The sequence below is a fragment of the Corvus kubaryi genome, unplaced genomic scaffold (genome assembly GCF_017639235.1).
Source record: "Corvus kubaryi isolate FWS band 111438036 unplaced genomic scaffold, C.kubaryi_AGA036_p1.0 37394, whole genome shotgun sequence".
In the NCBI taxonomy this organism is placed as follows: domain Eukaryota; kingdom Metazoa; phylum Chordata; class Aves; order Passeriformes; family Corvidae; genus Corvus; species Corvus kubaryi.
The window spans coordinates 9,641,481-9,655,116 of record NW_024581133.1 but is presented as its reverse complement, the minus strand read 5'-3'; the positions used below and the strand labels follow the sequence as shown (position 1 = coordinate 9,655,116).

Below are 13,636 nucleotides of genomic sequence, written 5' to 3'. Positions count from 1 at the left end.
TCAAGGTACTGAGCCCTTCTTTTTCTGACTTTTAGGAACACAATCTTTAGATGGGCTTATTTGCATTGGAGAAATACTGCTGGAACTTTCATCCTAGCATGTGAGGAGTTTTCTCTATGTGTAGAAACAACATGGGTAAAATATATGGAGTGAAACCCAGGCTCTGTTGAAGTCAATGGCAAAACTCCCATTTACTTCGTGGACCAGGAATTTTACTCTACTGTTTCAAAGTTAGAGTTGCTAATAGACTGTTAGATAATTACTGCGTGCATCAAACAAAATGTGCTTGATATTGATGTTTCTTCATTGTTCAAAAACCACAAAGGTTTAAAAACAAGAATAACTATGAACTTCTGAGTCTAAAAATTATGTTAAATGTAGTTTTGCTAGAAATAATAATGTCCCTGGAGATAAACCTAAAATAATAGACTCCACTGTATAATCTTCACTGTAAGCTAAAAATAGCAGAGATGGTGGTTTAACCTAAGCCATAATTATCAAACTGCTGAAGGGGGTTTTGGTTCATTGCAACTAGAAATGGATGTCGTGTTTGGGCTCTGAACAGTCAAGTCCCACGACTGAGGAGAAGCAAAGCCAAGAGCACAGTCAGAAAGCAAACAGGAGCCTCAGATTTGTAGGGAAATAGCATGGATTAAACAGTGCAACACCATATTTAAAGGGACTGCTCCTGGCTTGCTCCAGACAGCCAGCTGGAGACCCAGTGATGCAACAACAACAGAGGCCCATCTCTAGATCATTCTGTCTGTGTGTTTGTAGGGATCATATCCACTAGATTTTGGAAAGCAAGACAGAATTTTCAATAAATATTCCAGCAGATACCCTTCTCTGATCTACATCACTTCTCCAGGTTCACTTCCCATAATCCCTCAAATAGTCACATTTCCTAGGAGGAAAGTCCATAAGAAGCATTTTTAAAAGTTTCAAACACACAAACACCAAACACTCTGATATTAAGGCAATGGATAAATTAAAGGAACCTATAGTTCTTTATTTAACAAGTGCCCAGGGCAGTACGTGACTGATTATGTGTTGTATGTGCAGCCTGTTATTGAGTTGTTAATTGCTAATAGCATCATTGCTAAAGGCAGTGGGAAATGAGAAACCCACACCATAACTTGATAGATTTTTGTCTTGTTTTGTTCCAATCCAACAGCATGGGAATGAGCCACGATGATGATCATCAGCCCTGTGCTGGGAGGTCTCACATTATGTCTGGAGAATGGGTGAAGGGCAGGAACCCAAGTGACCTTTCCTGGTCTTCGTGCAGCCGAGATGACCTTGAAAACTTCCTAAAGTAAGGATTGTGCTGAGTGTCAAATATTCTATCAGGCAAGAATCCACTCTGTTGCTTTAAGGTGAAAGTATTAAGAATTTTCCTTTTAAAAAAGTGTACATGTGTCATCAGGGCGTGCAAGTTTGAATCTGTCTCCATTGCAATAGCCCCTTGAAACTGAGGATTGAAGAGAGACAGAATAATTATGTGCAGTTGTCAATGTGCTGATAACATCTTTAAAAAAATTCCATATCACTTTCTTTTTGCAGAAAATGCCCTTCAGTTTTTCAATGGCAGAAATCTGTGTGTAGGTGGCCTGCAGAAATCTCTGCTGAAGGATGCTGCACCTTTGTGCTGTGGCTTTTACTGTCTTATTATTAAATAGCTTTTATTTTATTGAAACTTGACTTTGCCTGGAGGTAATTCTGATGTGTTTTCTCACTCCTCAGTGAGTGTTGGTCTAAAACAGTTCACTGTAAACTTCTTTCCTACTGCATCCATGTTTCAGCTCATCATTTTCAATTGTTCAGGAAGGATTTCTGTCCTGCTGCTTGTTAAGTCTTATGTACTACAGTAAGCACTGGAATTGTCTGAACTCTGCAGTTCTGGTCTTAACTCTTCAGTGCAGCTCTGACAAACAGTGCCTGGCACAGTACTTCGTGCTAGGAGGGAGTTCAGCATGGAAAATTTCCCACTCTGGGGGTTAGAGGTGAGAAAGAAAGGAAAACAATGAAAGAAAATGGGATATTTACTGCCACATTAAAGGCACGAATTTGAAAAAGAAGTTGCATCTGAACTCATCTGGTTGCATCTGGCCCCAGATGTGACAGTGATATTCCAATTTGTAAAAGATTGTTGTGAAGGCAAGGAGAAAAATCTTCCCTTTATGCCTGTGATGGATAAGACAAAAAGTCAAGGGCTCAGAATTCAGCTGGAGGGATTGAGGTGAGACATGATGGAAGACTTTCTAGCTGTCATTTCGAGGCTGGTGAAGCTTTGGGCTGAATTGCCCGAGGGCAGAATTGAGTCTCCGTCAGATTTCTAGGAACAGTTTAGACAAATGTTGAACCCAGAATGTTGTGAATGTAGTCTGTCCTGCCTTGAGGCCTGGGGCCATGCATGAGTTCCTAAGGACCTTTCTATCTGTAGTTCTCAATGATTTAGAGGGCTTCCAGGGAAAACCCACTGTTTCACATGAGATTTCCTTTTGAAGAGACAACAGCAGCTCCTCTGTAGTAGTGATCTAACACTGCAGTTCAGAGGTGCTTTCCCTTAAGGGCATCTTTCCTTCCTGCCCTCCCCAGGTCCAAGGTGAGCACCTGTCTGCTGGTGACAGACCCCCGGAGCCAGTATTCTGTTCGGCTCCCTCACAAGCTGCCGGGGATGCACTACAGCGCCGACGAGCAGTGCCAGATCCTTTTTGGGACCAATGCCACGTTCTGTAAGAATATGGAGGTAAGAGCTCGTGGGTTGTAGTTGGAAACAAGGTGGGAAGTGGAAAAAAGGCTGCCAAGCCCTGGGGAAGAGAAAAGGAGTCTGTACTTCCCTCAGTTTCAGCACTGCTGGTGGAAAATCAAACGGCCTTGAGCTCTGTGTCAGCAGCTCCTGCTTAGGCCTCATCTTTCTTTCCCCACACTGCCCTTGGTAATCTCCCAGAGCAGACTCAGAAAAAGTGGTGTTTGCACTTTGTTCCTTTTTGACATTGTTTTGCTGAAATGCTCTGTAGAGATTGTTTTCTTGGAAGTTCAGCTGAGGTGAAAGTCTCTCCTCACGAGAGTGTTTGGCTCCTTTCACAGAGTCAGCTTAGATGGCTGGCTGGGTGTTTCACGGCCTTCACCTTCAGACCACTGCAGTGTTCTTAGGAGCTGACTCTTAACTCTGTGCTGAGGAAATATTGAGGTCTGCTTGTTTCATGAGGCCTTCCCTACAGAATTCTGTGCAGAATCTTGTGAGTTTTCTAAGCAACATCATGTTTAATCAGGATTTGGGTGTAGTGTGGTTTGTATCACGTGGTTGGTTGGCAAAATGGAAACACTGATTGTTGTTGTCTCTAGAAGAAGGTTGTATTTGAGATGAGGCTGTCAGACTCATCCTCTGGAATTTAGACAGCTAAACTTTTCATAAGGTCTTACTCATAATCAGATCTTTTAATTTTGAGCAGATCTTGTCTGCACCCTGCTTTAGACAGGGAGAGGGGTAGTCCCTGCTTCCACTGTGGCCTTGGAGACATCCAGAAGAAAGTGATGAAGCTGTGTTGGGTCACCAGCCCCAGCTGGCAGCATCCCCTCCTGTACAGATAGGTTTCTTGCTTTTAATAACTGGCCATTTGTATTTTTTAGTTGTCCTTCATTCCCATTCTGAACAAGCTTGGGGTCTTAAATCAGTGTTAAGAAAGAAAATAATAATCAGAGATAACTGAGGTTTCTAAGTGCCAAATTACTAAAACTGTGGAACACATGCAAGTCCTGGGAAAATGCTCTTAGTTTCACGTTAGCTGTTTTATTTATTTTGGACTTGGAAACTAGCTAATATAAAACAATAGGAAAAGAATCTGGATAGGTTGTATTTTCCAGCTCCATCACGAAAATGCAGACCACCAGGACTACTGTACTGGAAGCAAAGTATTTGAATATAGGTCTGTAAAGAAAACCTCAGATCTACCCAGCATGACTCAAGTTCTTCCACTTGTGTGGGTGTCACCCAGCTGGGCTCCTCTTGGAATAGATTTTTTCTATTTCCCTTGTTGTGATAAAAACCCATTTTGTTTCTGGATATTCCAGCGCCTAATGAGAATGTCAGCCTGCTGGTAGGTGGTCAGCATTTCTCACACAGAAGCTGCATGTCCAGTCTGGAATTGCTTCAGGGACATGTTTGCCAGAATAATGTGCCAAGAGGCACCATTCTCTGCGAGATGCAGACAGCAGGTGCTTGTGTCTCCCAAGATATTTTCACCAGTCTAAGTATCTGACACCTTTAGAACACAATGAAAACCATGCTCTTTTTCTCCATCTCTCCTTTCTCCCAAAGAAAAGCATATTTTATGAAGACATTAGTGCTTTCTAATGAAAAGCCTGGTAGAACTTCAGCAGATTAAAACCAATTTGCAGTCCCTTATTTAAAATTATTTCTGTTGCAGATGTGCATTAAGAATTAGCATTCACCCTGTGAAGCTCTGGATCAGTTATGTCACATGCCATTAATTTAAGCAAATATTTGCATCCTGTTATGCTACTCTGAATTGGTGTTTGATGGCAAGGAAAGGAAATTCTTTAGAGGAAATGATCACTTTTGATTTTTAAACCTCTGAAGTTTGTGTTCTTTTCACCTTTGTGTTTCTCAGGCCTCCTCTGCAGAATACTTGTATCATAAGTCTCAAAGCTGTCTACAAAAATACGAACCAAAAAAAAAATTGGCACTGGTCACTGGCATTAGCTGTAGAAATTATTGGCAAATACAGCTGTCTCCTCTTTTAGCCAATGGTAATGTGGTATTTTTAATTCAATAAAGTATTAAAAAAATCCAAATGTAAAAGCAATAAACATTTGACAGTAAATATTTGTTACGAAAAGGAAATAAACTTCAGGAAATGAGCCTGCTCAATCTTTTTATGATTACATGTGTCTACTGCCTATTTTCTTATATAATAAAAGAGTTATATTACAATATTTCTTTGGAGATAGTTGAGCTACATAATTATGTCAGGCAAACTAGAGGCCCTACATTCAAAAATGCCATGCAATTTGGTTTAGAGCAAGTTTTAGAAGTTAGATGATTCCAAAATTTCAACATTTTTGAGAAACTGCAGAAAATTTCTGTGCAGTAAGCTCTCTCCTTTAACAGCACTAAAACCCAATTTTTTAAAGGAATGTAATCTTTGCCTTCATAGAGAGTCAGGTCCCTCAATGCTTGGCAGTGGCTGGGCCTCCGACACCAGCCCAACAAGATAGTTAATCCATGAATATTCACCCTTATCTGAATATTTGAGATTGCATCCCCAAAATTCTTCTTCTATTTTGTTTTTAATGATAACTTAGATGCCTTAGAACAAAATGGTAGCTCTCAGGTTTATAAGTTTCCCAGACCAGCTATCCTGCAGCTATTCTGCTCCAAATTTACAGAACAGAAATTAAAACATGAGGAAGGCTCAGCTTTACATATCCTAAACCTCTTGACATTCCTTTTTTCTTTACTTCTACGTTGTGATATACTTAAAAATGAGTTTATGATAGATGATCCATAGTCTGTTGTGATCTATGACCTCCAAGATGCTGGGTGAGATTTTCTAGTGCATGTCACCTCTTTAAGGAGCTGTGAATCAGGCTTTTAGCCTGGGTTCTTGTTAGGGCAAAGAACAAGTGTCCAGGGATGGGGCTTGGAGCAACCTGGGACAGTGGAAGGTGTCCCTGCCCACGGCAGGGGGTTGGAACTGGATAATCTTTAAGGCCCCTTCCAACCCAAACCCCACTCTATGGTTCTATGATTTCAAGTATGTTAATGAATCTCTCAAGACCCTTCAGTAGCTCCCCCTTCATATCCAAGTTACACAATTTTCTCCTGGAATATGCAAAGGCATCAGAGTGCTTTCCCATGGTGCTTTCTGTTCATCTTTCCCATTGCAAATGTCAGGCATTGTCTGATCCCTGCGAGTGTTTATCTAGCAGGACGTACAAGTGTGCTCAGCCATGCCAGGCATGCTGCCTGTCTCCAGCTGGGAAGCTGTGCAGTGTTAGCAGAGCTTTGGCCCACCTAAGAGCTTACACAGTGGCCTTTATTTTGAGGCAGACAAGTTGCTTTTAGCAGAAATTAAATAGATGCCTGTGTCATTCTCAAGCTCTGAGCAGCATCATGATAATTGCAGGAAAAGCTGAACAGAAGTGCACCTCTGATGCTGCACAGGGCATTATCAGTGCACCCCAAACACAGAGGTCCTGGGGGCCTCTAGCTGCTGAGTGCTGACGTGAGTCCAGGGCTAACATGGGAGCAGTTGTGCAAATTACAGGCAATTCAACCTGTCTGACCTCTGTCCTTCAGCTCCACACTGGGCTATGAATCAACTATTGTGAATTCATTTGACCCCTCTGAGAGAGAAAGCAGAAAACTTCAACCCCAGCCAGGCAATGATGCCTCGAGAGCAGGGGTTAACCCTTTGCTCTCCCTGTGTTTATTCCAAGAGGAATAGAACGGATGGTTTCTGTTGAATCTCCCATGGAGCAGAGATGGTGTTTCTCCCCCAAAAATGCATCAAAACACATTCAAAACCTCACATGGAAACATTCTGCATGTTTAATCTTTATTTTTCAGACTGGCACGCCTACCAACAGAGGCTTTTGCACTGAAATCATATTTATGGGGGAAAAATGTGATTTCTATCTCATGTATCCATTTGGCTTTTTATTTTATAAGCCTTTTGGCTTATTTATTATCAACACATTTTTGCGGGTTTTTATGCAACCGTCGTTGTCCAGCATTGTTTTGAGTCAAAACTGAGCTGAGGCTGGACTGGCACTTGGAAGGAGATTAGCATTGCTACAAAGAGATTTTTTTCTGACAGGGACACTGTCAGCTCAGATGTAGCTGGGAATGTGAATTTTGACATAGCACTGTTTATAGAAATATTAAACCAGCTAGAATTGGCTCCACTGTTTTTCTTAGGTTCAGGTTGTTTTTTAACAAATGTAGGTATTTTCCAATATCTACAGTTACAGAACAAGAGGGCAAAGTTGATTGCAAGCCAAAGGAGAAAAAGTAGATTTCTTGGCTGATATGGAAAAGGAGAGGAACCAAAAAACAAAGTAAAGAAAGAGCAGCAATTTCAGTGATCAAGTGGATTTTATGAATCCCTTCAGTTTGCATATTTGATGGTGTGGTGGTGAGTATAATTCAGCAATTGTGGGTCTGTCTGTGGTCTTGATCTTGCAAAGAAACTGCTGGAGTGGCCTCTTGGGCTCTGTGCATGGGAATCAATGGGCCTCTGTTTGCCTTTTCTCTGCAGGGCCATTTGTGAGATGCAGACCATGATAGTGAGCCCTATTATTTAGTAACGTATAGAATATTTACAAGAACGTGGTAATTAGATTGAAAACTGGTTTATCCTGAAAATAATAGGTTGCATTGTCACTTTCTGTACAACCAGGGACTTTGTCTACGTAATAATACTAATAAATCTGGAAGAGGATGGGTTGGGTTTTTCTTGAGGCTCGCAGGATAGAAGCCTGGCAATTCTAAAATAAAATGAGCAGATTTTTTTTATTTTGAGAAGTAAAGGTAACAATTAGCCTAATTGCCATTCTGTATTTTATAGTTTTCCTCATGTAGGTTGTTAGAATTCAGACTATTTTCACGTTGCCTGTTTCTATGAAGCCAAAGTGTCCTATTTCACTGCTTCTGTATGTTGCAAAAATACCTTTTTCTCTTTATTTTCAGTGGAAATACTTTTTGTTTAAGAGAGAGGAAGAACGAGAGAGAAGCAGAGTTCCTGCCTGGGCAGCACAGCCCAGTTTACAATTATTGGAATGCTTCAGAAATTTTTGTACGTGTTTCAGTTTGGAAGATGGTCAAAACACATTCTGGTGCAGTGGTTTAAAGAAAAATAAAAAGAGGGGAACCAAAATAAAATTATAAAAATACAACGTGGAAATTTAGGAATATAAACATAATAAACTCTTAACAATAGTAGAGAGAGCCTATTAAAAATTAAGCACTTGAGCTTGGCAATCCTACATTTCTTATTAAGACAAGGGGAGGGAGAAAGAATTAGTGTAGCCTTGTGATGTGGCATCTACAGCTAAAGTTTGAACTTTACAAAATTAGCCAGAATACGATTGCGTATCAGCCTGAAAATAGTGTATAACAAGCTTGAAGGGCATTCAGACTTCTCCACTGGCCTTCTGGGAACTTCCCATCTGCAAAACACTTCAAGAGAACCCCATAATTTTCACAACCACATCTGAACAGTGTGTGTACATATCTATATTTATTTTGCTGTCCCTTGCTTCTCTTTTTCCATGGCCAAGAAACACAATCCATGATTTCATTCTTTTAATTTTCCTTTTTTTTTTTTAAGACAACTCTGCCTCTTGTTCAAAAAAAATCAATATTTTTCATGTTCTACAATCAGGTGTTAAGCCTGAGGAGCTTTGTGGGAGCTGTTGAATGAACATTACTCTTCAGAACAGCTCTTTTAAACATTGGTTATAAGTCACAGTACAAAATGCCGATAATTTAGTTCAAAGACTGTTCTAGTGCCTTGTTCCATGTATCTCTACTTCCGGGTCCGGCCATATAAAAACACTTCGGTGATTTTTTCAGCTGATGTACATGTTGAGTTGTCTCGTTTAAGATGCTGAAATCTGGGCTCAGCAAAGCTCAGGAGTTCACACAGTGAAAGCTGTGCTTTGGTAGGAAAGTGCATAAAACTTGTCTTCTTCTCATTGGATTTTTCCATGTCTGCGGATCCCTGGAGCTGGTGACATGAGTGCCCTAGAGGCACTGGAAAGATTTGTATTCAGCATAATGTTTTGCCATAAAATTAGTCTGTGGTCTTATGACTGCTGTCTTTCCAATCTCTTTCTTTTGACCATTAATTTAATTCCAGGTATATGAAAAAATTAAATAAATCTGGTGCTTTGCAAAGAAGTATGTCAGACATTGAAGGTTTTTAGTTTTCCTTGAGAGCACCAGATATTGCTGAAACTAGAAACAGTGTTTTCCTGTTTGATTGTTTGCTTCCCAATGTACAGTTTAAAAAAACAGAAAGTATTTCTATTCCTTTGTGCCTTCCCTGCAGTCTGAGAATCTTCCACTGTTTGTCTGGCGCTACCTTGGAATATCAGCTCTAGACACATGTCAGCAGCTTGGCCACTGAGACATGGATCCGAGTTTCACAGTTACCTTGTCTGGGACATGTGGCTCCTTTCCTAAAGTGCCTTCCAGTTTTACAGGATTCGAGTTTGAAACAATTCTCATCTCATTTTCAACAGCAAGAAGCTCCATTAAACAATGCTGCTCACCTCCCTTGTGATTGCTGTGGGTCATTTATGCACCCATAATTAAAGACAGCGATGGTATAGAAATTGGGAGCATTGTTTTTATCACCTTGTTGTGTAAAGAATTGCTGCTCAGAAGCATCCTGTGAGGCTTTGAGAACATTTGCATTGGGCTTTGAACAGGAAAGCGAGAGTAAATTGTGTGTTTATTGTACCTAATAGGTGCTAATTAGGATCCTGGTTAGCAATATGCTGAGCCAAAACCTTGGCAAAATAAAAGAGTTCTGATACTTCATTGAAAGTCAACCGGTTTATAAGGAAGCCTATGTGTTATGAGGTCTCTCGCTCCTGTTCCTTAAGGATATTTATTCTTCCTAAGTTCTTTTTCATAGTCCCCTCATTTTGACAGAAAAATTGGTTTCATGGTGGTTTAATTCTGCTGCTAGAAAGAAGAGGTTCCACTTTCCAGTAGGCAGCAGAAACAAATTCATCCTCAGGAGAAGTGCAGCCAAGGTGAGGGAGTGAATGTGTAAGGAATTAACAAGCTTCTGTAGAGTTATTCCCTGGTGGGAAGGACATCTTTATTCGATTCTCTTTATGCTTTGGAGATTTGGAAGCTCCCCTTGTAGGTAACAATCTGAGGATTTGAGGTGGAGAAAGTATTGTGAGCCCTTTCTTGTGAGCCCATGTGACGTCATGGGGTAGGGTCACGCAGATTTTAGCAGCAGTGGTGATGCAGTAGCTACCCCAGAAAGAGCAGGCTCCAGACTTACTGCCTGTGGGCAAGGAGCTGGCTGGATTAACTCTGGCTTCTCCTCATTTCCAGCTGCAGCACTGAGCTAAGGAACCTAAAATAGATCCCTTTGCTGAGCTGTGCGTGAGCTCCGCACGCTGCGAGTCCATGTGGGCATGCAGGGATGGAGTTCCAGGGAAGGGAAACACTGTCCTGGAAAAGTGTGAAAAGCTGGGAAAGATGGGAGGGCCCAGAGCCAGACCCTGGCTTTAGCTGGAGCAGGCAGTGACAGAGGAGCCTGTGGCAGTGACACTGAGCAGAGAGCTTCGAGCAGCTCTGGTTCAGCTTGTCTCCCAGCAGACTTTCAGCAAGACATTTAATCCCTTTCTGTTCCTCATCTTTCCACCTAAAACGGAGTGATAAAACTTCTTTTATCTCCAAGCTCCCAGAAGTCTGTTTAGATGGTGAGATCTCTGAGGGAGAGAAAACACCTGGCACAGTGAGGCCCCTTTGTCAAATAGATGCCATTATAATCCCTGTAATCGGAAGCGCCGTTCACCTGCCGAGCACATCTCTCCCAGCTTGGGAGTTTCCACATTGTGACCTCTCCCAGGACTGGTTCCTAACAGCTGTGCACACAAGCTTTCCTATCTCCTAGGAGTTTTTGAGATTCTAAAATTTGCACCTTTATAAAAATTTCATTTTATTTCAGTTTTTAAATTTTATTTTCTTTCTGTATAAACTCCTTAAGGGTTCAGTTTCAGAAAAAGCTTTTTTTTTTTTTTTTTTAAACAAGTAATTTTAAATTTTTATTGAAACACTACTTTTCAACAGCCATATCCCTTTTTAAAATTTTATTTTGCTCTTGGAAGTATTTCAAACTGGGAGCTGATCCAAAGATGACCTTTCCCCACAGACAGTTTCAACAAATCAATATTTTTCCAGTGTGAAATATCTATCATTGGAAAATCCTCACTGGCACTTCCTGAACGCTGTAGGGAATGCTTTGCAGGCAGGGACCTGCCTTCTGAAAGCTGGTTGCTGAATGCAGAATTAACACTAATATAGTTCTTTTGATGGCTTCTTCTGTATCAGTATAAGCTCTGAGCTGCCACTCACAACAACTTCCTTTCAAGTCCTGCCATTTCTTGCTTGGATATTTCACCACAAAGCTGGCTGTTTAACCATTAAAAAGTCAGTCACTTCGACTGTTTAATGGGATGTTTTGTTTGGGTTCCTATTGTAGCTGAGGAGGATACATGATCTCTTTTGAAAAGAGCTATTAACATGATAAAACATCTTGGGAACATACAATCCCAAAGCTGATGGTTTCATCTTTGCTGGGGTATCTGAACACTATTAAATGCACGGGACTGGGCTAACGAGGGCCTGGGCTTTGTAGTGGTGTGGCACCAGAACACAGAGCTCAGCGCCGTTACCAGATTTTTCTGTAACTGTTTCCTGAAATATGCTTTGCATTTAGGATTCCGAATCAAACACAGGGATGCTATAAAAATCCAATGTTTTCCATACCTCGAAGATGGGATTTCAGAAGGGTTGGTGTTGCTGAGAGACATATTTCCTTTATTTATCTCCCTAAAATTATGTGTGTGTATGTATATATGTATATATAGGCATAAATGCACACATATATATACACACCACACCCACATGTATGTGAGTATTTGCACCCTCTGTATCCCTAGGCTGGGCCCAGTTTTGCAGGTGCAAACACACATACTTCAGGTGATCTCTGCCCATTTCTTCCCCATGCCATGGCTCATACCTGGGCATGTGACCTGACTTTATCACCTTCCACGTTCTTGTGGGCTATGGAAGGATTCTGGTTGCCAGCCAAAATTGTACGAAAAGCTGTTGCATTTTTATGACTTTGTTTCTACCACCACCCCCTCTGTCCTCCCAGTTTTACATCAAAGAGCAGAAATTAACCCTAATTTAGGTGCAGTTTATGATCCAGGGACCTGAAACTGAAGCTGAACAAATACAGGCCTTGCGTAATGCACAGATATTTAGCAATGGTGCTCATATGTGTCTAGAACAACTCTTTTAGGGATGTAGTTACTTCCATTGCATCTTCAGCCAGGATGTCTTCCTGACAGAAAGCAGAAGCAGAGGGTTTCCTTCTGGGGCAAAATTTCTGTCTGGGTCGTTCAAGAGATCTGGCTGGAGTGTTTCTCCTCACATTCTGCTCTGAAGCTTTGTGGTTACGAGAGCGGGGCTGAAGACTGGAAAAGTGGAAATACTTGCTGTCTACATCTTTAATTTCCAAAGCTTCCCTTCATTTTACGTATCAATATTGTCCCCAGTCACAGTTTGGAAGGAGATTTTGCTGGTAGTGCTTTCACACTGTGGTTTATTGCCTAGATTTGTGTTCTTCCTGTAACACTTTTGGATGGTTAATAAATGTACCTTTTGATTTTAGTCCTCTCCAGAAGGCAGGGGGTTGAGAATCTGGGAGTTATGGGGTGGAACAATGAATTTCTCAGTAAGCTCTGAAATCTCTGCCTTGTCAATGCTTCTGCCTCACTATACGTATCAATAAAACAGTGTGTGATGCCCTTATGGCTAATTGGTGCTTAAGTGCTTTCAGAGCTGTGGGTAAACCACTAATTAGTCAGTCATTTAGTCAAAATTACTAAAGACTGATATTTTCCCATATGCTCTATTTGTTCAGAGAAAATGTCTTGAAAATTCATTGATTTAGGTTTCCCCAGAGTATTTGCTGTTGTTTGTTTGTTTGACAATGACTTTCTGCATTGTGGTTAATACAGATGTTAAATTGTGCTGTCTGCTTCCAGTTTTTGTGAATATTCTTTGGGTTTAAATAGTGCAAAATCCTCTTTCCAGAAAGAAATGTGGAAATGGAGCAGGATGCAGATACTGCTGTGATAACTATTTTGTTTCGGTATGTTCTACATCATCTCTGGGACTGGGATCAATCTCATCTGCACCCTCTCTTGTACAGATCTTTTTTATAGAGATATGATCTATTTTATAGAGACATACCAACATGCCTGTACACAAAACACACATGCACCCAGTCTCTTACATTACATTGGGAAAGAACCATGAGGCTGAAGCGTGTTGACTCAACTATTTAATGAGGTGCAATAAATCTTGACAAGACCAGCTGGCACTGGAGTCAGGTTTCTCATCTTTTTACCATTACATTGAACTGTGAACAATAGTGGAAAGAAATGTAACTCTTCTTTTTCTTTCTTTTGGTACTCAGCTGTGTAGCACTGTATTGAAATCATCTACTTCCATGGAATGCGAAGCATGGTGGGTGCTGTGGAAAACGTTACCAATGCAAAGGCCCCTTTCCCTGGTGCTTTTTCTTAAATTCTGAAAACGTATTGATCTGGCAGATCACACAGTTGTGGTCAGCACTGAGATCCCTGCAGCACACACTGGCTGAGCAGAGCAACAGCACTGGGGACCCTGCCTGCCACCAAGCTCCTCCTTTGCTGCACAGCACACCACCGTGACATCCTTTCCTCTTTCTCATTCAACCTTCTCCCCAGGGGCATTTCTGGCTGGTTATTGCTACCACCAGCTGCAGTTACGTATCTTTTTTTAAAAATAGGAGTAATTAAGCATCTT

General features: G+C 41.1%; 1 protein-coding gene across 4 annotated transcripts in view; it reads left to right on the top strand.

Annotated features, from left to right (window-relative positions):
• The window catches only part of ADAMTS17 (ADAM metallopeptidase with thrombospondin type 1 motif 17), a 166,475-nt gene that overhangs the window by 76,828 nt on the left and 76,011 nt on the right, over positions 1-13,636 (top strand). For all 4 annotated transcript variants that reach the window (XM_042039414.1, XM_042039415.1, XM_042039417.1 and 1 more), the window contains exons 9-10: positions 1,175-1,315; positions 2,599-2,749. In XM_042039414.1, coding sequence (XP_041895348.1) covers positions 1,175-1,315; positions 2,599-2,749 — 292 coding nt within the window. The remainder of the gene's footprint in view (positions 1-1,174; positions 1,316-2,598; positions 2,750-13,636) is intronic.